The sequence below is a fragment of the Pseudoliparis swirei genome, chromosome 19 (assembly GCF_029220125.1).
Source record: "Pseudoliparis swirei isolate HS2019 ecotype Mariana Trench chromosome 19, NWPU_hadal_v1, whole genome shotgun sequence".
Taxonomy (NCBI): domain Eukaryota; kingdom Metazoa; phylum Chordata; class Actinopteri; order Perciformes; family Liparidae; genus Pseudoliparis; species Pseudoliparis swirei.
The window spans coordinates 13588586-13615852 of NC_079406.1; the positions used below are offsets into that span (position 1 = coordinate 13588586).

Consider the following 27267-nt stretch of genomic DNA (forward strand, 5'->3'; position numbering starts at 1 on the left):
AAGACACTGAGAGACATTAAAAAAAGTCTATATTTAAGTTTACTATAATAACATCAGTGATCTTTTAGCTGCTGTGACATGAGATGAGGACAGAGTACAGCAGTTTAAAGAGAGCCGTTCTCATGATTGATTAAAGACTTACACTTCCAGTGCTACTATGATAATACACATTTATTGTCATATTTACAACATACAAAATGGCACATATAAAAAATACATTTGTAAACGTTAAGAAGAGCTTTGGTACCATAGCTTGTGATACAGTGATATTGTGCATTTTAAGATGCAACATAAAATAACAACGAGTTGGTTTTAAATGGTCACTCTTGTCAATACTACAGTACCGACTTGATGTGTGAGTGAATGCTAAACAATGCAGTAGAAGACTAAAAGCATCAGTTTTACATGTATACATATGGCTATAGGTTTCTTAAGTACAGTGGGTTTCATATCTGCTTATCCATCCATAAAAGAATCTTCATAATCGGTGAACAACAACAGCTGGAAGGCAAAAATCTGTCAGTCTGTACAAAGGCACTCATGTGTGCCATCTTGTGCTAAGGCAGTGATACGCTGTATTTAGTGTTTTCCTTGTGAGATCACCTGTCACCACACAACTGGATTTAGTCAAAAGTTGATTTCAAGTTCAACTTTTAAATCTACATTTAAGTATATTTATTTATATCTTCATTATGTATATCCACATGTTTCTAAATAAAGTGCAAATATGGCACAGAGCTATCTATGAATTAAACTTGTACACAAAAAAAGTATTCAAAATTCACAAATGACATAGATTTCATATAATTCTCACAAAAAAAGAAAGATAACTGAATATGTCTGGCACTATGGCATATGTAAATACAAAAAATAAAGTACTTGTCATAGTAAAACAGTGCATGTCTGTATTTCATGTCCTAGAAATAAAATGTTGCAAAATATTACAATACAGTGAGTAGGTCGTACTTAAGAGAACAAATGCAACATAAAGTTTAAATTCAATTTCATACTTTCCATGGCTGATTGTGGTCTATTGTATAATGTTAATGATTCTCACCAATATGGGAATGACATAATGTTCTTGATTGGGCAGTATTTAAACTTTAACTAAACTGTGTCTCACCAGCCACATAAGGCCTCATACGTCTCTGGCTACAATAGAAAATACAGTAAACACATTACTGGAAACTGATTACCTACAGAGTACCGCATTTATATTATGTTATCTACTAAATGACTGAATGATTACCATTTTATTTCAGAGGTACGAAGTTTGATACAAAAACTCAAAAGAAGGGCAAGCCGTTTCGAGCGCTTCGTGGAAATACAAAGATTTTCTTCTCAGCCTCAATTTTGCTACATTCTAGTTTCGTCACGTTCACTTTTTCAGGCAGGTTCAAAAGGAAAAGGGGATGTTTTCTCAGAGCTGTGTGGCTACAAGAAGCTATCTTCTACCTCAGGTGTACCAGAAAGACCCAACAGAGCGTCTCTCTCATTGGTCTCCTCCAGCCTGTCCTCCTCCGGGAGAGTGTCCGCCGTGTCTCGCGACGTGGCGTCGATCTCCTCCTCCAGAGCCAGAGAGCTGAGGGTGGGACGACCAAGCACAACTTCACTTTGTGCACTCAGTCACATAGGAGTCATAGAAATGCACAACACCGTCTGTATTTATTCATGCCTATAATAAATCCTGATATCATCCTTTGCTCTTTCATTTTCCTTCCAGCAACCACAAGTCATAACAAAAAAATTAAAATACTCACCCATTTTGAGAACATTTAAATGCTTTGTTCTACCGTATTTTCATTTTTTTTCTTCCAATGCAGCTCTTTGTATATATAATGAGTACTTCAAGTGTTTTGAACATGCACTAAATAATTGGTTACAACCGACCAGTACAAGTGAGAACACTTCTTAATTCTTTAGGAGGTTAAGTAGTAATGGTATAACATCCTAAATACATTTAAAAAGAAAGTATATAATGTGGTCTCTAAGAAGTGATCTAACTGAAACTTTATATTGCCTCTCAACATTTCGCTGGTGAACCGGCCGCTCGAAGATAACGGTGCGAGCGGCACTAAAGCTTTGTTTACGCGTCTTCGGCATCGTGAGCTCGAGCCTCTGCAGATGGCGCTCAAGCTCCGAGCGTGCAGTTCAATGCGCCATTTGTTGCATTATACACGAAAACGGCAAAGGTCGTAAAAACAAAACGGACTGTGAAGGATCAACAAGCAAACGAGTTTAACAGGGAAAAGGGCTGCTTTTAAGAGCTGCATCTAATTGATTTTGAAATGAATGAATAGGAAATACATTTCTTGGAATAAATAACTGTGGCTTGACTGTTGAATAATCTTTTTATTGATTGCCCTCTGCAGGGAGTACTTCTGATTTGGATTTTAAAATACTGCCTGTTGTGACATCCTCACATCAGTCTGCATGTGGCTCATCACCAAGACCTCAAACCCAAACCACAATGTTTAAGGTACAATCACAACAGCCAAAACACTGGGTTGGAATACTCACAAACTCTTTGAACACACATATTAAACTAAACTATTAAAGCCAAGTTTGTGCAGTGTTATGGTTGAAAAAATTGTGTTTATTTGGCCTTTATTAAACTATATGTTTATGTCTGCCGCTATAATACAGCTATTGTCTCAGCTCAACATCTGGACGGGTGGGTGTGTGGTGGAAAGAAACACTGCTCTTGTTAAGCACCCTCATCTTTCTTGCTACCCCAGCATTTGGCATACATCTGCAGCATATAATTGAGCGTCTCCGTACCTTGCAGGGCTTTCTGACGGCATATCAGGGAAAACGTCCTCTGGCTTAGGGTCGGGGATGGGAATGATGTATTCGTTGTTCGAAGTTCTGACTTCCTGTGTGTCTGCCTCTTGTCGGTATTCTCCGGGGCTCAGGCTCTGGTTGTAGGTGTCCGGGGGGAGGTAATGGGGGGAAGGGGCGCCAATGGCTGGGTTGGCGATCGGAAAGGGGGAGGAGAGTCTGGGTTTGGTGCGAGTGACTGCCGGGTGGTCACTCTTCAGGAAGTCGTCATTGACTTGGCTGTATTTCTGTGTTCAGGGAACAATAGTTTTACTATTTCAGCAATGACAAATCAATTAGTCAACAGATTGTGAGCTTGCGGTTGCAGATTGCAGATATGAGATGTTGAGCACAAAGGATTTTACATCACAGCTGATAACACTATTCACTTTATATCTACTTTAAGAATCAGTGAGGAATCAGACTGGTGGACAGTGTGTCTACTTCGTGAACTGAAGTTTTCTTTCTTTCTTCCAACCAGCTACGGGGAGGCAGATAGGCTGACTGAGTCGATTCATTAATTGGTATAAAAACATTTGAAGATTAGGAGTGTGTGGTGTAGAGTAAACGTCTAAGCTCACAGTTCTGAAGCATATGTACCTTTTTATAGCTGTCGGCCAGCATGTTCCCAACGCTGTGGACCAGGAAGGAGAACTCCGGCCTTTTCTCATACTTCTCGTCCCAGCACTTCTTCATGATGTCATAACTGCAACAGAGATAACATGCAGTTAATTTCTTATTCTAGATTTTAATGTCTGTGTTACTGGAGAGGTGACAAATGTGGCGGGATTACAATGAGACTCACACTTCATCAGTGGCGTGTGCAGGTTTGGCCATCCGGTAGCCTCGCTTCAAAGCACTGTAGAACAACTCATTCATGGGCAAGTCAGGGTAAGGGGTTCCTCCTGCAGGAAGGATCGCAGAAGTAAGAATGTGAGTCCATCTAGAGACAGCTGTATTTATATAGCTATTTGTAAATCACACCCGAAAAATTTGAAACAAGTAGGTAAAAAAATGGTTTAGTTTCAATTCAATTCAGTTTATTTTATATAGCCCAATATCACAAATTACGAATTTGTCTCAAAGGGCTTTACAATCTGTACGCATACGACATCCCTGTCCCAGGACCTCACATCGGATCAGGAAAAAAACCAAGAAATATAAAAAACACTTTCACAGGGAAAAAAGGGAAGAAACCTTGCAACACAATAAGTGACAGACCAAACTGGAACGGAAAGGTCAGGGATGAGATCTATAAAAAGGCTTGTCTATAGAGACAGGTTTTTTGAAGCCTCATAAAACCGCCCAAACATCAGCAAAACAGCAACTATGCGATCATCTTTTGTTTTGCAGTTATAGCGGAGGAAAGATAAACAGATGAGCTATAAGGATCGGAGTGGTTCGAGAATCTGGAACAAGGAGATAAGAACTGTAACTCTGGGCAAGGTCATGCGCTGCCTTGTATGTAATTAATAAGATAACATATAATTTATTCATAAATGTTACAGCCTATGAAGGGATGAACAAAAACAAAGGGCCAGGTCTAGTTAATAACCTGGCAGATGCATTTTGAACCAGCTGTCAGTATTTAGAGTAAGTATAGATGGGAGAAAATAAAGGTTTGGATTTCTAGATCTTTAGATTTTTGTGATATTTCTTTGCTGAAGAAAACAGGACGTGTTCACTAACGTGATGATCAATAAAGTCATGCGCCGTCTGGAAATTAAAAATCACAAATCTGGGCCAATTGATTCTAGTTGTCGGTCTGTCAGGAAAAGGGATTGAAAAAAATCAGTTTTTTTACAGAGGCTGGATTGTGAGTTTGTTTCCCATCACTTAAACACTTAGAAACTGTCTCCTTTGTTTTCGGAGTAGTTTCCAAAATCGTGCAAATTTACGATTTATTTTTATTTTTTAAGAGGAAATGGTGATTTCAAAGCTTGACTGTGCTTAATGAGGTTTAGAACTCATAAAGGTCTTCAAACTGAATGGTTTGTTCTTCCAATCAGACATGGCATTTGAAATTGGCTTTGCATACATTCATTCATCTTAGACACATGTTTTCAAAATGTACGGTTTACCAGAAGTCTGGGAATGTTTGTTTGGCTTCAATAATTAACGAGGAGTCAAACAGGTGGACATTTTGAAATGTGACATACATAAGCAATTAAAAAAGAGTTAATCCCTCTTGTGTCTATCCCAGTTTTGATTTGTTTTTGGGTTCATGGCTTTTTTGTGAGTTGATATGTGTGTGTTTGGACTGACCCAGTGTGAAGATCTCCCACAGAAGAATGCTGTATGACCACACGTCGCTCAGGGTGGTGTACAAATTATGGAAAATACTTTCTGGTGCCATCCACTTCAGGGGCAAGAAGGTCTGAATGAAAGAGTTTAGACATTAGACAGTCGAACAGGCTAAAAAATGTTTATTATGCACTCATCTGCTACCATTGCAGGCCCACTGATTATCATATTTGCAGCATTTTACTTAGCACACTTTGGTTAAATTATATCAATTACATTACATTCATTGAGCAGTTGCTTTGGTTTGACGTTTAATAAGTTCATTTAAGCTTGATAGGAACAAGAGCTGAGTGGCAAAATGTGTTTACTATTTTGTTTATTTAACTGATGATTTTATCACTTACGCTGCCTTTAGAGATGTAGTTGGAATCATGCATGATGTCTCTGGCCAGGCCAAAGTCACAGATCTTCACCAGTTTGCCCTCGCAGATCAGCACATTCCTGGCAGCAAGGTCCCTATGGACACACTGGTGGAATACAATTACATTGAATGAAAGTAGTAATTAATGAGTTGTAGTTGTTGGTGGCTTTTTGTTATCTTCAGACAGAGCTTCACGAGCTATTTCCCCCCGTTTCCAGTCTTTATGCTAAACTAAGCTAACCGGCTGCTTGCTGTATCTTCATATTTAAAGTACAGGTAAAACGTGGAACTATCCCCTTAAATGGAAACAATGTCACATAATCCATCGGACCCTTGAGTCAAATATCACCATCTACATATTAAGCATAAATATGTCTCATGTCTTACATTCTTGGAGGCGAGAAACTCCATCCCCTTTGCCACTTGATAGCTGAAGCCCAACAGGTCGTCGTGGGTGAGAGTGGAGGAGTCGCTGATGGCCAGGTCCAGTCTGCTGCCACCTGAACACGACGACAAAGTGAGAGGACAAACAATGAGAAGAAGAGGAGGTGAGGAGCATCTAATAAATGAAGACATTGTCTAGTTATTGGGGAAACTCCGGCTGTCCTGTGACTGCCTGGCCTGAAATGAAGCTCATGCCGTTCACATGCTTTCACATTTCTTAGTGCTATTCAAAAACCGGAGAAAAGTCAAGCTGCGTTCATTGATCTGTGAGGCGAAAACAATGCATGTGTTCATGAAATACACTAGTTCAAGCTCACTGATTAAGAATTGGCCTCGTAATGCATAGCATGCTTCCTTGTTTCCTGGGTTTAATGTGCTTGACTTTTTAATACTTGTTTTCATATACAATCGAATTTAAAATAATTTACATAGGCACACAAATCAAACCTTGTTCCTGATAGATGTCCTGCTGGTAGGGCGACTCGTATGCAGAGGGTTGTATGTCCGCGTACATGATGGTGTCCATCTGCTCCTGCATGGGCATGTAGATGGTGGGCTCGTCTTTACTCATGTCCATATATCCTCCATCACTCTCACTTCCAAAGGACACGTAGCTGGATGCACAAAGCGGGAAGAAATGCAATGTGATAAACGTTCTTGTGTATTTCATTTCATTGATGTGAGGAAGACGCATGTGTCTCTGTGACAGCAGACACACACACACACACACACACACACACACACACACACACACACACATATGTTATCTGTTCTTCTCACCCTTTCCTCTGGCTGAGCGGAGTGCTCCCTCCAGAGATGAGGCAGCCGTCGTCTTGGTTCTTCTCTGGCTTGTCCTGCAGGAGGGTGTGCTTGTTCCTGTGCAGGTAGTCCACCAGGTCGCCATAGCGACAGTACTCCGTAATCAGATACAGAGGTCCTGATTGGTGGAAGAAGATAAGTAAAAATGTGGAATTTTACCAACTTTAATTTCCCTACAGGCAAGACATTTTTACTTTTTATCCAACAAAATATACATTAAAAGCAAATGTTAAGCTGGAGGAAGCTTGAATATTAACAACATTCTTTTCGAATTAAATAATATACATGAATGCATGAATTGGTAAAAATTAGTCAATATTTATTTGTACACACTTAAATAGTATTCAGTTATATTTCTGGCCTGTTCATTTATGAATTATAACTGATGTGCTTTGTGTCTGTTAAAAAATCTAAATAATTTCATTTACAAAAGATAACATTACTATTTGTGAATTATTGAACAATGAATATTTAAATATACATTCTGTCTGTTTAATTCTATAACTGACGCTTACATAACCGCGGTGAATAAACTGGATAAAGGGGTGAAATCATGTATGAGCAGCATTTCTACAACATGTTTAGTTCTGTCATTTTTCCCTCTCTCTTCAACAACCTTTGAAGCCACATAAATGCTTGAACCCTCAGCGTGAAATTGTTATTGTCTCGCTTTATTCTTTGATGTGCTCACAGTGCAGATAGGATGTCTGTAACTTCATCGTATGGAGAAAAACAAGTGAAAAAGCACTGCATGTTTTATTATTGTTTGATCTTGTGTGGAAACATATTTTTATTTGGTAACATCTTGTTAATTTAGTTAATCATAATTGTCTTCCTTGACTCATCTCATACCATACCTTAGAATTGTAATTATTAGATTGGACAGAGCTCAAACTCAGTGAGATATTCTCTTTCGGAGAACATTTTAATGAAAATAAATTATTTAATAATTTCACAGACAAATAAACGAGACAACGGAACCACCAGGAAGGTTTTGCATTAAGAAAATGCTACCAGCAGATCTAAGGTATACCGTTAATGCGTAAACAGATATAAGATGACTTAATGATCATGGGTGCTTGCACAGCAAAGCGCCGGTGCTCACCATTTTTGGTGCAAGCTCCCAGCAAGTTGACGATGTTGAGGTGAGGACCCAGGTGACTCATGATCTTCAACTCTGACATCAGAGCCTGAGTCTCACTCCTCTTGGCTGTAGCTGGATGGAGAGAGTAGAGCAGTATGAGTACGAGAACAGGAGAACTTAACAGAGCGAGGCCAGGACACTGGCACCAAACTGCTCAAAGACCGATTTAACTGAAACTTCAACAGGCTGGCAACCGAACTGAAGCTCAGCGGGCTTCTGCTCTCTCAGTGCTCGCAGGAATCTGGCACTGCTTTCATAATAACTGACAGGGACTGTATGCGGAGGGGCTCTACTGAGGTCTCCACATTGTTCACACAAGTACGCACATGGCTTTACTGTGTTGTTACATTGTGTGTCTTACATTTTAGCATTTTCACGGCCACTTTTGTGCTGGACTGGGAATGACCGAGACCATATGCAGTGGCCTCGACCACCCTGCCAAAGGCTCCTGATCCAAGAGTGCGACCTGAAACACAAAGAAAGGCTCAGTCGGATAGAAGGGGGAGGGGGAACATGTTAGACCTGAAACAGAAGGGACATCCTTCTCTGCTCATTTAACCCTCCTGTTACCTTAGGGTCAATTTGACCCCATTCAATGTTTAACCCTCCTGTTACCTTTATATTTACTGACATATTTTACCCTTGGGGTCAATTTGACCCCAGCAATTAAAACCTCCAGAAAATTATTAGAATTAATATTGTTTTCCAAGTTTAAGTGTGAGGTACTTTATGTTTGTTTGTTGACTACCTAAATAGCCCTTTAAATATATAAAAAAAGTTGATATTTCTTATATGTTTGACACAGTGAAAAACAGCCTGGGGTCAAATTGACCCGAAAGAACACCGACATTAAACATTGAATAGGGTCAAATTGACCCTAAGGTAACAGGAGGGTTAAATATTAATGTAAATACAATTATCTGGTAGAAGATCCTAACTGATGGTCCAGATTCTCGAGCAGAATTCTAACCATCAAATTGTCCTGGTTGTACGCAGCAGCTGACTACTAACAATACATCGTCAAAAACAAAGAGCTTTAAACATGAGGCGGGATTAGAGCCAGGAAGACAAGTTTAACACCTCACTTAGTATTCTAGCCTCAGCTGCGCTCAGGCGACCCAAACCACCCACAGCACTATAGTCACCCGGTGACAGCTACACACTTGTTTCTTTGCTCTTGAAGTCTGTATAGTCTGAGATTAACTAGTGAAATGGACAAATTTTTTGTTAAAATTAACGACCACTACAAAACTAAAACTACTACTAAAAGAGGAACTTATGTGACATAAAGTGTCTCAATGGGCTTCACATCATCAGGACTCACCGAGCACCAGGTTGTCTCTTGGCATTTCCCAGGCCAGGTCGTAGGGCAGGTGGATGGGGTCCACATAGATGTACTCATGACCGTCCTGGCTCACTGACTCTATCACCTTCCATCTGATCTCATAGCGAGGTTTCTGAGAACACACGTAACGACACAAGAGCAAAACTGAAACACCAAAATAAAAGGCGTCCCCTTTTTTATCACAAATGATATGGATGTTTGAGTTTGTCACTTTGAATTTGTCACTTTGTGTCTCACCTTTCTCCACACAGCAACGAGGACGATGATAGATATGATAATAATAACCACTAAGGCTAAAACAGCAGCCAATACTGCCACCTGGGAGTAGAGTGCTGCAACAGGAAAAAAGACACAGCATAAGGGAAGAGAAGGTCGTCTGCAAGAAGCATTTAACCAAGTTTTCTCAAATATATCAACATAAAACGTCCCTTTATAAACATGTTGGCAATGATTCTGTAAATAAAGCGATCATTAAACTTAAGACCGATGTCTACACATTATTTTGTTTCGTGAAACCTTGACATGTATCTCTAAAATGTAACTTTTCTGACTTTTTCTTGTTCACCTTGTTTGTTTAGATAAACCAACTGTGATATAATTGTATGTTTTATTAATATCATGTTTTAATGATCTTATAGTTAACTTGTACAGAGCACATTTACACGGTGGAACTGATGAACACGCAATGTTCACTTCCTTTGGTCCTGAAATATAAAAGCACCCTAAACGGTGACTGTTGCGATGACACCTACTGCTGGACACCAGTTTGACGTCTCTTCTGTCGACGAGTCCTGCTTGGTTGCTGGTCTCACAGCGCACGGTGACCTGCTGGGGCTTGTGGAAGGTCACCTGGCTCCGCACCTGGCTGGTTTTGTGAGTCTCGCTGTAGGTGACATTGGTCCGGATGCTCAGCACCTCCAGCTCTGGTATCAGCGGCTGCCACAGCGCTGTTTGGTTGCTACACCTGCAGCACGGCACGAGATCAGCGGACGGAGTCAAAAGAAGTCAAAGCAAAAGCACAGAATATGAAAATCAAATACATTTCTGTGACTGATCCGCCGTCTGGTGTTTGTTACGGGACAGTTGAGTGATGAATGGGTGACTTACCGGTGCATGCTGTCACAGCTGTACCACTGGATGGTCGGGGTTGGGACCCCCTCAGCGACACAGGTCACCAAGTGTCTTTTCCCAGGGAGGTGGTGGTCAGTCAGGTCTTTAATCTGAGAGGGAACTACACACAGGGGGTGCAACGGACATTAATCATTTCTGACGTGGATAAAAAAAACTATTTATGTTCTTGACTTGCCGTGTGCGCTTTCAAATCGTCGGTATAAGAGCTTAAAAATGTACAAGAACACCCTGCACACTGTGAGGATTCTTAAAACAGCCTCTCACCTTGGACCTCCAGGTCAAAGGTCACTTCCTTTGTGTCATCTCCGTTTGTGACAAGGACAGAGTAGCGGCCTTTCTGCTCCTTCCTCACTCTCACCAAGGTGAGCAGAGTGACATACCTGAGGTAGAAAGGGCGAAAATAAAAGATATTTGAGTATGTCTTATTCTTGTCCCACAACATGTATGAGCTGCCACATTTTTGACCCATGAATATATAAAAGATGATTACCAAGAGGCCAAAGATTTTATTACATTTACTTTTATGTGCAACAAACAGCTGCTCATCACCCTGTTTATCTTGAGCAAATGGACTCATGTCCTCTCTGTTAATAAAGTACCATTCAGATATGGGGTCATGGTTTCCACTTCTTCTGAGAGGGAATACTCATTTCTAGATGTATTTCAAAGGAACTTAGTGGGACAAATTGTAAATATGTGTTGGAATCTAAATATGTCAATAAGAGATAGAGTAACATGTTTGTTAACAGAAGGCTTGTCCATCCATCCATCTGGGAGTCAAGCACGTGGATGATGTTTCACTTTTGATCCGTGTTGCACAGAAATGTGAAAACATCGTCATGCAATTACAACATTATTTGGCATTTTACTGAAGGACATTTGTGAGTTGTGACAGGTATCTTGTGTTTATAGTTTCCGTGTGATGAATGATTGGAGCCCTGCCCTCTGGAGAGTATTGTGTTTCTCTCTGCGGAGGCCTTATCTGGTGATGACTGACAAGAGCGGGATGCCTCCGGAGGCTGCTACCCGAACGGAGGTTCAGAGCTAATTATCTAGATGTTTAAACTTGTATGAGATCCTCAATTGCTCCGAGGTGTGTAGGGGACTCTACCGGGTGTGGCTGAATGTGTCACCTGATCCCATGCTCTCGTCTGGTTGTGATGGTTTTATCTCCCTTGATTGAGGCGCCGTCTTTGCTCCAGCGGACCTGGGGGGGAGGATAGGCCTCAATCTCCACTCTCAACTGCACGTTCTCTTGCAGCTTGGCTGAAATATTTTTTTGCGGAGCAGTCTTCACATCCACGAAGCCTCGCTCTGAAGAAAGAAAATAGAATCATCAGTAACTAAATGTAAATGTCATGCACTTGGTCTTCTGCTCAAGAGGTTTGCCATATCATTCTGTGTAGGTTTAGCACTACGAGCGATCTCTTCATGTACTAGTATGCATGTGCTCCATTGTTGATATAAAATCATTTATTATAGCCTACTTGTATAATTATATCCGAGTTGCTTCACTGGACAGCAGACTAGCGACAGTACTGTCTTTCTGCTGACCTTCTGTGGCCAGACAATATATGTCTTTTCCACTGAGATGTCCAGCGAGCACTACTACACAGCCTTAGTCTCCATGGAGCATGGCGGTTGAAGTAATTCAAGGATTTCATAAACATAGCACACCTCGCTGCAGACAGAATAAGCATTCACAGACCCAAACGTGTTCAGTGACTGTTAAGAGAGAACAAGGTGGAGAAGTTCAGCATGATGAATCCTACATTACTTGCTGTTTATTCCCAAGAGTCTAAATATAGAGTTTCTGTACCCCCCGGATTTGCAGCTCTGTTTTTCAAGGCGTCCCTCAGGGCATCCGCACCATGTGAGAGGGGTTTATTTCACACTTTGAAGAGAAATAAATCGCCGCCATCTTCATTTCCTTTAAAAGAAGCACCTCTTTCACCTTGACTTGGAAAGGTCTATAATGAGCAGTCTTCTCTCTGTCAGCGAAACACAATAATAATCTGTCCAGCGTCAGTTTGTTTTAGTTTAGTGTGCATGTCTCACCGAGCACAGTGATGTCGATGCTGGCAGAGGCCCTCTGGTCTTGGGTACTCTCTTCGACATGGCAGACGTAGTGTCCGCTGTGGGCCACCGTGGCACTAGGGAAGATCAGGCAGGATCGCATGGTCATGAGAGGCAGGAAGTCTGTCAGTGGCTCCACATCAACAACCTTGAAGAGAGAGGAATGACATCTGCATAACGAGTCTTGTTGCTGTCTCCTGAAATAACAATATTTTCAGGAAAAATCAGCAAGAAAAACTGAAAAACTGAAACTTCCATCTTTAATATGATCCACCGATTAACACAAAAGAAAAATTTTAACAGATTATTACAATACCAACGCCACATGTTATCAGTAGAATTTCTCCGGGGGATAGAATTTAAGGTGTGTCTTGACATCTTGATGCAATTTGTGCTCGGTCATGAGGCCTGAGAGTGATCACCGAGGGAAAGCTGAACAAAAGCGCTCGTTCAGCTACACTCCTACTCACATCTCTGTTGGGGAAATCCCAGGAAAAATACACCAGCTCCACTCCGTGCACTGTGCAGTTTACTGTCAGCGGTTCTCCCTGTATCAGGATGGTCTTTGACGCATTGATGTAGGCGTCGATGGCCTCGGGGACTGAGACGGGAAGAGAGAGTGTGGGGGAGAGGAGGAGGAAGAGGAGGTTGTGATGATGGTTTATTGGGGCGAAAAAATGTCCTTCACTATTTATCAATAACAGATTTTTTTTTAAATTAACCCAGAACTAAATATGTTTTTCTCTTTATCTCATCAGTATTAGTCAGAATTGAACATAACTAAACTGTATCTGGCTTCTGTGGAGAACAAAACACTTTAAAGCTCTACAAAAGTAAAAGAAAAACAAGAAAAAAAGCTTGTCCTGTGATTTAAATGTGTTTTATATGCAAATGATTGCACTCTGAGACACGCCCACCAGTAGCAAGTCTTCCACCAGAGAGTTGTAATGTTTCCAGAGTGTATGTGATAATAAGGGAATGAATTATATGTTTAGACTAACAAAATCTTGCTGCAAAAGCTGTTGAATGTTTCTGGTTGTTTCTCTGGTGCTTTAAAAAGATAGACTTATAAACCTAAATAGTGTGGGTGTAGGCTGAGAAGGGCTCAACTCTGTGTGTGCTTGTGAGCACATTAAGGCGGGGTTATATCAATAATGACCACATTTTTATTTTGGGAAAAGTTGTTTCTCAAACTCTTTCACCTGAACACTTACCCGCAATGCTGAAGACGTTGAAGGCCTGAGACTCTTTCACCTCGTTGTTCAGCTCTCCCCGACACACATAGGTCCTGTCCTCCAGCAGTGCCTTGTACCCCTCACTAGGAACATAAAGCCCCTCGATGGGCAGATCCGTCTCTTTCTCAAACAGGGTGACAGTGATGTTGGGATTGGTCACCACGCAGGGGATGGTGCTCTCCTCACTGGTCTTTGTTACCATGCCGTGTGAGCTCTCGATGAACCACACATCAGGGTCTAGGGGCAGAAGCACCACTCGTTTGATACAGTTCTATAACTCATCTTTCCAGTATCCTATTTTTACAATTAGATTACATGACATCCACGTCTTCTACAAACAGAGGATGATATAAATGGACTCAATTGAACTGTGAGCTAAATATATTTTTTAATCATGTTTTACAAGCACCCGAATGAGGATAAGCGGTATTGATAATGGATGGAAGGATGTATGTTTTACAAGCGGAGTAATAATGTGCATGGTCATCATCACACTTCCTTAAGTGTACATTGGTCTGTCACTTTACCAGTGTGAGTTGGCCTAAATGTGTCTTTGATATATAACTCTTAGAATAAACTGGATAAAAAAGGGCCTCACCTGGGACAAAAACAGCCACCTCCTTAGTTTCTCCAGTGAGTAGGTCGGTGCACTGATACACTCCCGTGTGTGTCCAGCTCACGTTCCACAAGGTCAAAACACTGGATGTGACGCTGCTTTGCACAATTTGGTAGCTTTGACCATCGTTTTGAACTTGTTCCGCTTGGAAGTACGGCACATGGTCCCTCTTGAACTCCCACGTTGTGTCTTCTGAGCCGGAGCACGTGAGGGTGAGAGAGGAGCCCTCAGCCAGGACGAGCTCCTTGTCATCGGGCGTGATCTCCAGACAACGCAGCTTGGTGCAGAAAAAAAGTAGAGCTGTGTTTGGCACAACAAGAAAGAAGATCAGGTTGGAGGTCAAAGAGGCAGCAGCATGAGGTCAAAGGTTAAATCAACAATACATGCCAGATCCTGTTCTATCTCTGAATGATGAAGGATATGAGTTGTGTGGAGTGGCTTTGTGGGAGGATAATGATGCCTTGTCAGTGACAGATGTGTTTTAAAGGGCACAGGTCAGTTTGAATGCATCACTCGTCCCTTACATCAAGTATGGTGTTTCTTTGTTATCTCACAGGCTGGGCGGCTAATACATCTTCTAAAAAGATACATTGGTTTTTGTAAGATATTATATATTTTAAGATGAACGTATTACTGTTTATACACTATAAATAACAACAGTAAGCACAACTTTGTCATTACTGCAAATCTAAATTGTATTATGTTATGACCCTTTCAATCGTATACAATTTAATTTGGATATGTTGTAAAAAGAAAAAGTGTAAACTACTCCCCCTAAGCTTGGCATAATGCTCTTCGCTTCCCTGCAAAATACCCTGTGTTACATATTTTCATTTTTAGTTTGTTTATTGAATCTGAGTTCTCACCTGTAACTGTGACAGTCAGATGGAGCATGGATGCCGTCACCCTCCTCATGGTGGAAGCCTTCAATGCACTTTGTTCTGCTGAAAAAACAGAAGTTACAGAAGTTAAGGCTCGTTAAACTTCATGTACCCTTTTTGGAAATGTCATGCCTTGCCCATTGCCTCAATAAACACAGATCATCCTGTCCACAGAAAAAGCTGGTTTGAGTTCACTCCAAGAGACACATAACACCACCACAGTTAGCACAAGGCTTTGTCGTGATGGATTGATTCCTGCCCACATAAGCTCCAGCTGGGAGCTGACATTGCACATCATGACAATCTGCTTCCAATCAAAGAAAATGCTCGGCTCTTATTGAAGGAAACACATTTAGTGGGCTGTCAATCTGCTTTCTTAAATGGTTTCTGGTTGGCACACGGAGGTGCAGATACAGCGTACTGGAGGTATTTGATGCCTCGCTGCTCCAGGACAGAGTGACAAAGTCCGGCTCTTTTTGTTCCCGGTCCACCAGCATTCAGCCCACTAACAAGCGGGTCACTGTGTGCGGCTTTGCAACACACTCACTGGCAACAATGCTGCGTCCAAGCAACTAATTGGTTTTGGTGTAAGCAAAATGAGGGCATTCACATAAACTGATGACACAGGAGTACTCAGGACTTTGAAAGGATGCTTTGGTTTTGTAATACAAATATCAAGTTGTACACCAATGAGATAGTCCCATTGTTTAAGAGCTATTGGGGTCAAAGGTAACCAATAGCTTACTGTACCCTCCTCCCATACTGAAGATCAACCACAGTTAGTCAATGCAAGTCAGAAGGCAGAAAGAAAGATTGAGGAAGGGAGGAATGGTTTGTTATTATGTTTGGGATGGGGGATAAGCCTTGCAGCACGCAGACGTCTGGAAACAGTTACGGATGGATCACAGGCCTGTACGCAAGAGGGTGGGAAAGAGAGAGAGGGCGGAAGAGCGTGGCTTGGGAAGAGCGAGGGTGGAGGATGAAGTGAGAGAGGGAAGTAGTGGAAGAATTGTGAAATGTATCCCCCTTTAACATTTTTCCTTGATGATGCGATAACATTTTACAATTTCTATTTTAAGAAAGAGTTATGCATTATGTAATAAGTGTTTTAGAGATTAAATTTCTCTAATTTATCGACAACTCTTTTCATTTATCATTTGAAGATGTCTGGAAACACCACCTGAAGAGCGTATCTATTAAAGTATATTAGGTTATATATATATATATATATACAGTATATATATATATATATATATATAATAACGTAACATAATAAAAGAAGAAAAAGCCCTTTAGCAGAGGTGGTGAGGTACAAGAAGTTCTATGACTATGACTAACCCAAAGCCAGTGACTCAAACCAGAGATACATGTTGTCTCTCTAAATTAACTGCCTTTGGCACTTCCGCTCCCAAAACGAAAAGCTCTTGAGTTGATCCTTAAACATGACTGCTCCATTTCCTCCCTGGCCTCCTGGTTCTAATAAAAAGTGGTGAAATAGAGCGAGAGACTTTTTTTTGTTCTGCCGTAGTTCACGGACATGCGCACATAGACACATCCTTTCTTACATCCTGACAGGCAGACGCTGTATTACACTTCAACCCCACCATCTTCTTCACCCATTACATCCACACACACAGATCTCTCCCCCTCTTCCTCTTCTTGTCACTGGTGTCTGTGTACAGTTCACGTTCCCACAGTACTTCTCTGGAACTTTCCCAGGACCGCTGAAACACTTGGGACCCTGCTGGTGATGACGGCAGGGGGTGTGGGGGTGAGGGTTGTGGGGTGTGGGGTCACCTTATCCCTACGGACCAAAACGGAGGGAACGTTCTCTGAGGAAGCCACGCATCAGTGCTTATGAGAACCAGTAACCTCGGTGTCAGGGATGTGACTTTGAGCGACAAGAAGCCAAATGCGTTGACGCCGAAGGCAGGGGTCACTTGGCAGCATGAGGACTAACACATCTTAACTGGCTGCTGGTGATATCTATGCTCAAATCAGCCAAAGAGCTAAATTAGAGAGGTACAGCAGGATATATATTTACATCAGCAGAAAGCTGAACAAGAATCTCAGTGTGCTCAAATCTGGTTTAGTCTTTGAAAAGGAAGGAAAAATAATGTTTGGCTACTGCAATTCGATGGGGTTTTATGTTGACCTATGGAGGAGGGGGGGGTTGAACGGCGAAGGATGCTGACCCTTAAAATAGGATGTGCTGACTCGGATCAGAGGGCCAAAGGGAGCCAGAGTTTGGAGAGTGAACATTATTGCAAGATCTTCTCCAAGATTTAGGAATATGCAAATCACAGCACATCAAAGTCATGGTCTTGGTGCAAGGAGACACTTAAGGACTCCGAACACATTTGAAAACATGTCTGTTTTGTGCTCTGCCAATGTGAGTTCTTTGTGCAAGAAAGTGAATAAACACACATTTGAAGTGTTAAAAAGGGCCAGGACACTAGTGAACCTGCCAAGAAGGTTTGGCAGTGTTACTTTTTGCCTACTTATTAAAAGCACTCGGTAGCAGTCTGACCACTAAAACCAAAAGTAGGTATTTGTTTGAATCAGAGAGACAACAAAGTGATGTTTGAGGCAATTTACAGTTAGAAAAATAAACGATATCCATAAATCAAGTAAAGTGGCTCTCATTCTGAGGATTTTGTGATGGGTCTCAAAGATGATTTATCTGAAGACATTTTTGTGCACAGATGTTTATTGTTGTCTTTGTTATCTTTGAAATGGAATACTCCAATCCTGCAATGATCGTGGAGGTCAAAAACAAAATTGTTTATTTAAGTGATGGTGCAGTAATCACCATGACTGATACTTTGTAATCCCACTGTATATGTTTTCCCACAGATGCTGGGAATTTGGTGGCTGATTGACCCTTTTCTGGTTTTCATAAACAACGCTGCTACACTCCAAGTGTCACCGGCTAATGAGGAAGAATGCCAAAATTGACCTCAGTGGGACGCACGCAGCCCATGCACAACCCCACAGCAGCCTGTAATCCCACTTCTGGGATTATCTCTATATGTATACTGTTCGATGCATGTTTTATTTAAACATCTGGCAGTGATGAAGGACTCCTCGATGAGGTGGGAACTGCTTTGTGAACCACATTTGCAGCCAACTGTTTGCTTGAGTGTGTCCCAAGGGGGTTGCATTTAGAGAGGGGGGGGGGGGTGTAATCTATAACAAAAGAGAGAAAAATGTCCAGCTGGAAAGCTCTGACTTCCTGTATTGGAACATATCCTGGCCTTGAGTGGGTGTATGGCTGTGATGCATCAGTGACACAGCAGACCACCACAAACATTAACCAAATACTGATGGAGACAACAAGATATGCCACAATGTGAAGAGGACAATCTGCACATAATGACACTGCTACAAAGAAAAAAACTGCTTTATATAACAAGCTGCACAGAAAAGATGTATACTCGAAATCAGGAATGAGGAAAAACAAGAACAAAGGAAGAGAAAAAACAATCAACATGCAAAAACAGACCAATTAGACCAATGACAAAGCATGACAAACCATCACCACACCACAAGAAGACTGCACACGGCACCAGACAGTGGGAAAGACAACCAGGGGACCATGCCGATATACAGAATGCAATTCATAGGAACACCACATCAAAGCACAGAGTGAAACAGCAGAGGGAGTCTGGCATCACAGACAGTGATGTTTACTCTGCGTAAGTGTACAGGAAGCCGTGATCTGCAAAACAAACATCTTACATTTAACAGCCGCTTCTTTCCAATGCAAACAATTATTACTCAGATAACTAAATCACTGAAGCTGAACGCTTTCTAGGAGATGAACTAAATCACATCACTAGATTAGCTGCCGCACAGAATAAATAGACGTGCCTACTCTTTTAAAAATATTTTTTTGAGGGATGGATGGCAGGTTTTTTTGACAAATTTCTGAACAGCCGGATTTTGGCAAGCTCTGTGGGAAGAAAATGACCCAGGGTTTATTTGTTAAAACAAACCTCCATTTTTATCACTCGTCTTGGACAGACCCCCTTCCCCCAGCCCCCTGAGGAAAACCTTCTGGTCCCTTAGAAGCAGACCCACAATGCACTGTACCGACCCGAGACGACCTGGCTGTCCCCCGACATGGTTAATACATGTACTGTGTTTTTTTAGATGCGACTCGTATTGTTTAACCCTGAACATACATAAGAGAAAGCTCATCCTGACCCCACCAACTCGGCGCCATCAGCAGGGCCAAATAACAAGTGTATCTTATTATTGTTTCTGTCTGATGTGCTGTACTGTCTTCAAGTTCTTGGCCTGTCCCCCAGAGCCTCGTAGACAAAACCACCTTCCAGAGATGCACCAACGCTGAGATTTTGCCGCAGGGTGACGACTGAGGGAGGGAGAATCAGGCGGAGGGGTGCAAGCTAATGTGTATAAAGGCTCAGTTAAACCTTTTCATCGGGTCAGTCCTCTGAACCATCTGAGGTGAAAGAGCTCTATCCGTTCAATTTAATTATTCCAAGTATCTGTTCAATCAATCCTAAAAGACATTTGAGTGTTTCACATCTTGTTTTGTTTCTTTTGTTGTCTTCCACCACACTGTGCATTACCAGAGCTGTAATAATGATGGATAAACTGCAGGCTCATGCAAGAAAGGCACTTTCAGCTGGGCGAGAACATGCGTCATCAACATACTGTCAGAATATGTGAGTTGATGTAAACAGGAAGTGTGTGCAGGCTGATTATGGAGTCTGTGTTTGTTTCACAACAATCCATCTTTCATCATGTAAAAGGAGAGAGGGCGATTGATGAACATCTCTGTCAAAATATCAGGACCACATATATCTGTTGCATTTGATCTGTTTTGTTAAACCCCAATTTGCATCACGTGTTTAAAGCTGCAATAATACATTTATTTGCCACTTGGGGGATGCGGACATCCAAGTTTAAATATTTTCCAAATTGCAAGTAGAAAATACAATTGAGTGCTTAATTTTCCAATCTTGTGCCATTTAACCATTGCAGAAAAATATACTATAGAATCCTATAGTATATTTTTCTGCAACTTTAATTACATTATAGTAGATGATGTAATAAGAGTTGAAAAAGATGTCGAAAACATGATGGGAATATGGCATTTTTGTTTATTTCATGTATTAATTTGAGGGGATGTCACCATCTCATCAGTCCACACAGCTTGGATGTTTATTTGTGTCTTTTGTCACATGTACATTTCCATAATCAGAGCTGCAGAATCAATAAATTAAAATGTATATGTCACCAAAATAGAAACCCACCGCATATTTCTACACACCCGAAATCTGCGTCATAATAGTTTTGGTAATATTAATGAACTGTTTGCAGAACATATTGAGCCTGAACATGTGTCTTACAGCTTTATTACAATGACAAGTCATGGTGGGGGCTCAGTTCTGCTGACCAACAGTCACTTATGACCCCAACATGAAGTTGCAGTTACAGGGCTCAAAACAGGACTAGACTAGCAAGAACCAACCGCTGTAACTTCAGAGCTTGAAGCTTCACTTAAGATGTCTCAAGTTTGCGATAATGGATTTTGGTGCACTTAAAAAAATGTTAAATAAAAACATTCTTGTTGTTCATGAATCCCCTTTGGTTTCATTTGGTTCAGCATTGCACGGTGACTGTGAGAGGTCTCACCTCGGTAATCAGAGTGACTCTCCTGCTCATACCGAGGCAACACATGTTTGGAAAACTGGGAATTTCGGTTTTCTCCCTTTCAAACAGAGTTGTAAATGCTGTTTGTAGTGGTGGTGGGGGGATGGAAAGGGCTTCTGGGTAAAACTGACTGTTGTAGAAGAACAGCTTTTGATGTGGCTCATGTTTGATTTCAGTTTAATGATCTCATTTTCTACTCATTTTGGAATCTAAATGAGGGGAACATTATTAAGATGTCAAAAAGCTAAAGTAGTTGTTGTTCTTGAAGTCATGTCCATTTTTCCCATTTTCTTGAGCAGTAGATCTTTGATTATCAGTTCCAGCTGTAATTATTGTTGTACTTGCCGCAATTCAAACTGTTCAACACAGGGATATCAGATATATTTGCTAGCATAGGCAGCTCCACATCCTCCCACGTTTTTCCCACCTCTGCACCCTCCTTTTTCCTGCACTCCGACCGTCACACTAACACTTGAGGGTGTAAGCCCCCCAACCTTCCCCGTGAGAAATGGCAGACGCCTACACACACTTCCAGCCTCCACTGTGACACACCCACACCCCCCTGAAATAAATAAACAGAAACAGCTGAATACAATTTGGCCAGACTGGCTTTCAATTCTACTTGTTAATGTTGGAAATAAGGGGAAAAGAGTAGAAGCATCAATCTGGCAGATAATTTATGCAATGTGAACAGTTAAGTTATGTTATCTTTGACACTTGCAGCAAAACAATCTTAGAATAGCTCTCTTGGGTATCGTTTCCTATGCATGATTAACACTTTTTTAAGCGCCATAAATATCACTAGAGCTCAAAGATGTTCAGACTTTCTCTGAAAGCAGCAAAAAACCATGAGACGAAGTCCCCATTTTCCATTCTGTGAAATCTTCGTATCTTGTAAAAGCAAAGGGTGTTTTTCTTTCGTCCTCCTGTCTCACTGCACTGTACCGTCATGTCCAGCCTGTTTTTGTTGGACTCGGGACAACACAAATGCCAGAGTTAAAGACTAGTGCTGTAAAAAAATCAGATGGAAGCAAAACTTCCTGCATAAAATCTGGATTCTTCCTGATGCAGTAAATTCCGAGAGGAGATTGTCGTATCCTTTAATGTTATATGTATACAGGGGTGGAAGAAGTCGTCCAATCCTGGACAACGATGTAAAAAGCATTACAAGCTAAACTTTACTTAAACTTGGTTTAAAATCTGAGGAATTGTTTGACTTTATTGCATGAGAAGAACGATACTCTCATGTTTGATTGGTAAATATAAAGCTGGAGCCAGTTAGCTTAGTTTAACACGAGGACTAGACACAGGGAAACATTTTTACATTAAATAAACTATAAATAGATTGTTAATTAGGCAGTTTAAAAGGTGCTCTTAGGCATGTAATTCTATTCTGACATAACATATTTATGATTAAATAAGCAGCACTCAAGTTAAAGGTTGGGAAAACAAAATAATTAGTTATTGGTTATAAAGAGTAGGGTTTGATCAGATGTGTTTGACAGTGAACACAAAAGGGCTTTGTTTTTGTAGGTTTTGATTATGAACGTTAATAGCAACTATTATTGTCCACCACAGTACATGCAGTGGAGTTAACAGGACATTATTTACCCCTGTTTTATTTAAGTAAATTAACTTTCCATCCTTTGGGTATGATAACTCAAAAAGAAAGATTTCCTCCAGGACTTGTCCTGTAGGAGTGGCTGTGCTTTCTGGCTGAAGATGAGATGCAGCTGCCTGTCAGTGCTGTGTGAGTGGGAAGAAGGGATGGAGGGAGAGAGGGAGGGAGTGAATGAGGGGGAGGCCAGATGGACAGGCAGCCATACAGGATGCTGTATCGCAGCAGCACTTAGTTCTGATCATTAAAGCCATGATGAGTGTCAAAGTACAATGGTCTATAGGCAATGGCATGAGACTGATGGACTTCCAAAGAGGCAACAGCTCAGCTCAAAAGTATAAAGGATGAATTATGAATCGCTTAATAAGTGACTGAGTCAGAGACTGCTAAAAAACAAAGTGCACTCACCAAACTCTATACTTCATCCAGATCTAAACAAAACCGAACTTTAGTGCGCGATGGCTGGACAGCTGTGTGTTCAGGTCACGGGGATAAATCACAAGAGGACAAAATGGGATCGATGTGTTTGCTGGTGAGATCAGGCTGTGACATATCGGCGCATGGGAGCCAAATCAGACTCCTGGCATGTTTTCTGCATGGTCATAATGTGAAACACATTTTCTCAGAGCGAATGGCATGCAGAGAGCCCAGAAAGCCGGGAAACAGCTGATGACGAAGGATTAAGTCTGTGCCAGGGGAGTGGAGCCGACTGGGCCGCACTGCATCAGGGCCGTGGAGAAGGAGCTCTGCTGGAGTGCATACCAGCCGCCTGACGCACAGGGTGAAACATCCCCACGGGTCAGGAGACTAATGAAACTTCATTATGTTTTACAAATCCTTGTTATACAGATCTGTCAGAGTGCCTCCTCTGTTTTTAAGGTGCTGTGGAATGTTCAGCAGGAGACATCCAGCTGATGGTGAAACTATGGAATGCAGTCTAATACTATTGATGGTAAAGGTATTTTCCAACAGCTCATCTGCAACAACATCACGAGAAAATGCCTTGACCAAAATATCCACAGAGCCAGTGAAGATCAACAACTTAAAAAATAACTCACTGTAGAGGAGGAGAGCAGCAGACGTAAAGCACATGCCAACATTGTTTTGATTACAGCGTATGCCGATTCAGATGCTGCCATATGAAAAAATCATCTGTTTAAAGAAGATGAATATAGTTAACCAACCCAACAAATTAACATCCCAGCAGCCATTCGTGCCAGGGAAATGGGGGTGGGGGGGCTTTCCAGTGCAAAACATATGGCGTGTTACAGTGAAAAGACATGGATGACACATGTGTCTGCCATGAAATAGCTTGCATTGCAAAGTAGCTCATTCCAGATACTAAAACCTTCTCCTGTGATGATTGAGAGGAGATGATTCAACCGATTGTGTCTCCTCGGCTGAGCATTCCTCAGATGAGACTGAACCACAACTTTATGAGAGATTTAAATTGAATGAAGGGTGACAAAGGCATTAAGTGTTGTATTCAAGCTGGTAGTGGTATCAACTAAAAGGAGATCCGAAGGATGCTGGTGACAGTGACTGATGCCAGGTCCAGTATCACCGCTCACCCGCGTCTTTTCAATGAGCTTCTCCATGTAGCATTGCAGAGAAGATTGATTCTGTGAGGGACATTCACAGGGGAGGAAAGAGACTGTAAGGTATTCTCAAAACTGGGCACTCTGCAGATGGTGGAGAAACAGGCTTCCGGACACGCATGGATTATAAACTATTACAACTTAACAAGACTGATGGGCGAGCAGTGAGGACCGCCGGTTCACTCTCGGTGACTGAAGAGAGCTGTATAAACAAGCTCTTTAGCAGTGAAGCACAAAGTGGAGCGCATACAAACAGCTTGTGCTATAAAGCCCAGTGCGTGTGTGTGTGTGTGTGTGCGTGTGTGTGTGTGTTTGTGTGCATGTGTGTGTGTGTATATGTGTGTGACACCCCGGGATACCTTGTCAAACGCATTCTCTTAGTGAGAAGATAAACATTGTTAAAGTTGCGCTGTGAAAAGAATGAAAAGGTGTCTATGTACAGAGATGCAAGCCCTCACCATGTAGGTGTTTGAGCAGGTTGCTCACACCCTTTCACAATTCCTTGTGTGTGCGCAGCCAAGTATGTGGGTAACAAATACCACCAACATAGACACATTACCTCGAACTAGCAACGTGACACAACAAAACAGACTCAAGTGTCAACGCCAGACATTGCCTTGAGGCATTCAATCAGATTCTTGTTTCTGTTTAAATGATATGAACCAACAGTGAAGTGTTGCAAGGATGAAGTGCATCTTGTCTCTCTGACAGACAGCTATGAAATTGAATCAGTCACAGAGGGCTGAGAATGCATATGCACCGCTTGGTATAGCTCATCTTTACTTATGTCAACAGCTGCCAAGCAGCCATGACTAACAGTGACATCCTTCACAGTGACAGAGAAGTAAGACCTCTTACCTTGAGGGTGATTCGAGAAGCATAGACAAGTCTTCCTCAACCGTCCGAGGAGGTTGCTGGACAGCAGTCGGTCCTCCTTCTGAAATCGGAGGAGAGATGTCCAGCTGGTTGTCTACAGGGGCTGCTGCCTCAGATGTATAGATCCCTCAGATGTTCAGAGTCTGAGGTTAAGCTCTGCTGTCCCGGGAGTCTGCTGGAGGAGTTACCGCTCTGAGCCCGGCTGTTTGTTTAGTCAAATCACAGCACCGCGGGGGTCTCCTCTCCCACACTCTGGAAAAGCCTGCCCACCGTTCCCAAAGAGTGCTGTAAGTTTAAAAAGAAGTGTTCTCAATGGAGACATGCGCACACACATACACACTGCTTCCCTGACAGATTCTGACGCTAGAGTAAGAGTGAGTTGGAGAGAGAGAGAGGAGGGTGGGAGGGAGGGAAGATGCGAGTGGGAGTTGAGCAGACAGCAATAGAGGGAAGTTTGAAAAAAGGGAAAAAAAGTAAAGGGAGAAAGAGAACAGAGCGAGGGAGAAAAGTTTGAAACGCAGGTTAGGTTCTGCTTGTTGTTCTTCGATAGCAGCTCAGAGGTCCCGAGGTGGAGTGATTTGTTTATGAATGGAGTAGCGAGCAACTTGAGGTGAAGTGAGACAGTCTCTGTTGGCAGCAGAAATCTGGATGGCATCGAAACCTTTCATAAAACAACAAACACAATATAAAGGAAGAGGCGGGGGGCAGAGAGTGAGTGAGAGGTCCAAACGGGGACAAGAAGAAAGGTTTTGGCAGAGCCCAGGGTGGCCTGCTTTGGAAACAAACATGGAAGTCTCAGTTTCTCAGCTAAATAACTTAACATAATCACACTAGAATCAGGTGTAAAAGATGTAAACCTATACCTTACGTCTAGCTTGGGATTTTTTTACTTCTTCTCTTTTTCCATTCCCACATCACATAATTCAACACCTGTCCCTTTACTTTCCGCCTGTCTTATTCAAACACATCAGACACAAGCCATGCAAGTACATCTATTGGCTCTCAGCCTAATGTCTCCCTTTCCCAGGATATGAGCATATGGCTTGCAATTCAGAACGCAGTCCTGCAGCTGACGAAGGCCTTTTCTCTCTTGAAAGGAGCGGGCAGACAGGGGGAGGAGGGAATAGGGGCTAAATTGGACAGTTACCATGTTCTCCTCTAATTGTGAGGGTAAATCTAAAGGCCCTGCTCGCAGTAATTAGAGAGCAAGTGACGCCCCAGTTATTAGATAGGAGGGGAGCAACACCACACAGGACTGTGCCACCTTAACATAAATCTATTTATAACTATGTAATTAACAACTTCTTGCAATAAATCTACCCAAGTCCACCACCCCATGAATCCCCTTGTGTACGTTGTAGTGCAAAGTCAATTAAAATGTTTACCAGAGATAATGGGGCAATGCACACAATCCTTTATCCGCTTGAGATAAGACACATTCTCTGTCTAACATCCTGCACCTCGAACAGGACATGCTATATCTCTAAATTTTTAAGAATACCAAAAAAGATGTCTAATGAGGCATTTTGCTATTTTCTATAATTGCAGCGTTGTCACAGTGGAGTGGTTGGGTGGAGAAAGAGAACACACAGGGGTATGGCAATGGATTTATATTTAGAGCTGTCCTTGTTTGCAGCTTGACAAAGTCGCAGACCACACAATAAACTGGGCTCTGCTACAACAATACGCAGCCTATTCAGCCTATCAGAGCAGCTACAGAGTGGTTCCTCTCACCACTAATCTGGTTGTGTCCATTGCTGGAGAGCAACTAGTGCAACCTGTCAAGCAAGTGTGAGCAGAGAACCAGGGGAAGGGCTATTATGTGTATCTAAATGGGTTTCTGGGTGAAAGAGGCTTGAGATCAAAGGTGGAAAGCAAAAATGACTTAGAAGCAGGAAACACTGGGGCTGAGGAGAACTTAAGCTGAACCCAGCACAGCTCTGATAGATGAAGATGGATGAAGCCATTCAATGATTGATCTGAATCAGATCCATAATTGTAGCGATACATATAGGGATGTCAGAGACCCTTAAAGACTTGATTCAGATGTTATTCAGACCCAACATTTAAAATCAGAAAGCACCGGGAATTGTATGATACTACAACAACAACATCAATCATACCTCTCATCACATTACTGGAAAGCGCCTCTCAACAAATCACTTTGAGCAGCCAGAAAAACTCAATTTAAAGCTTAAACAGTTGGTTGATGTGAGGTCCTGGGACAGCGATGTCGTATGTGTAGATTGTAAAGCCCTCTGAGGCAAATTTGTGAAATCGGGCTCTACAAAATAAACTGAATTAAAACTGAATT

At 41.8% G+C, this 27267-nt stretch overlaps 1 protein-coding gene across 2 annotated transcripts; it reads right to left on the reverse strand.

Moving 5' to 3' along the window:
- Positions 1-150: 150 nt before the first annotated feature.
- pdgfrb (platelet-derived growth factor receptor, beta polypeptide) lies at positions 151-25321 on the reverse strand. Of its 2 annotated transcripts, none has more exons than XM_056439868.1 (23): positions 24936-25321; positions 15162-15236; positions 14278-14595; positions 13659-13916; positions 12915-13045; positions 12427-12592; positions 11502-11682; positions 10633-10748; positions 10345-10468; positions 9990-10201; positions 9475-9569; positions 9217-9349; positions 8254-8358; positions 7854-7964; positions 6710-6866; positions 6377-6543; positions 5873-5985; positions 5469-5591; positions 5086-5197; positions 3626-3725; positions 3421-3526; positions 2782-3068; positions 151-1582 (listed from the first exon to the last, which is right to left on the reverse strand). In XM_056439868.1, exons 2-23 carry the CDS (start codon positions 15208-15210, stop codon positions 1435-1437), a joined length of 3312 nt encoding a protein of 1103 aa, XP_056295843.1. In that variant the 5' UTR covers positions 15211-15236; positions 24936-25321; the 3' UTR covers positions 151-1434. The 2 variants fall into 2 exon arrangements, with proteins under 2 accessions (XP_056295843.1, XP_056295842.1); XM_056439867.1 differs by having other exon boundaries at positions 15162-15239.
- Between the last annotated feature and the right edge of the window lie 1946 nt (positions 25322-27267).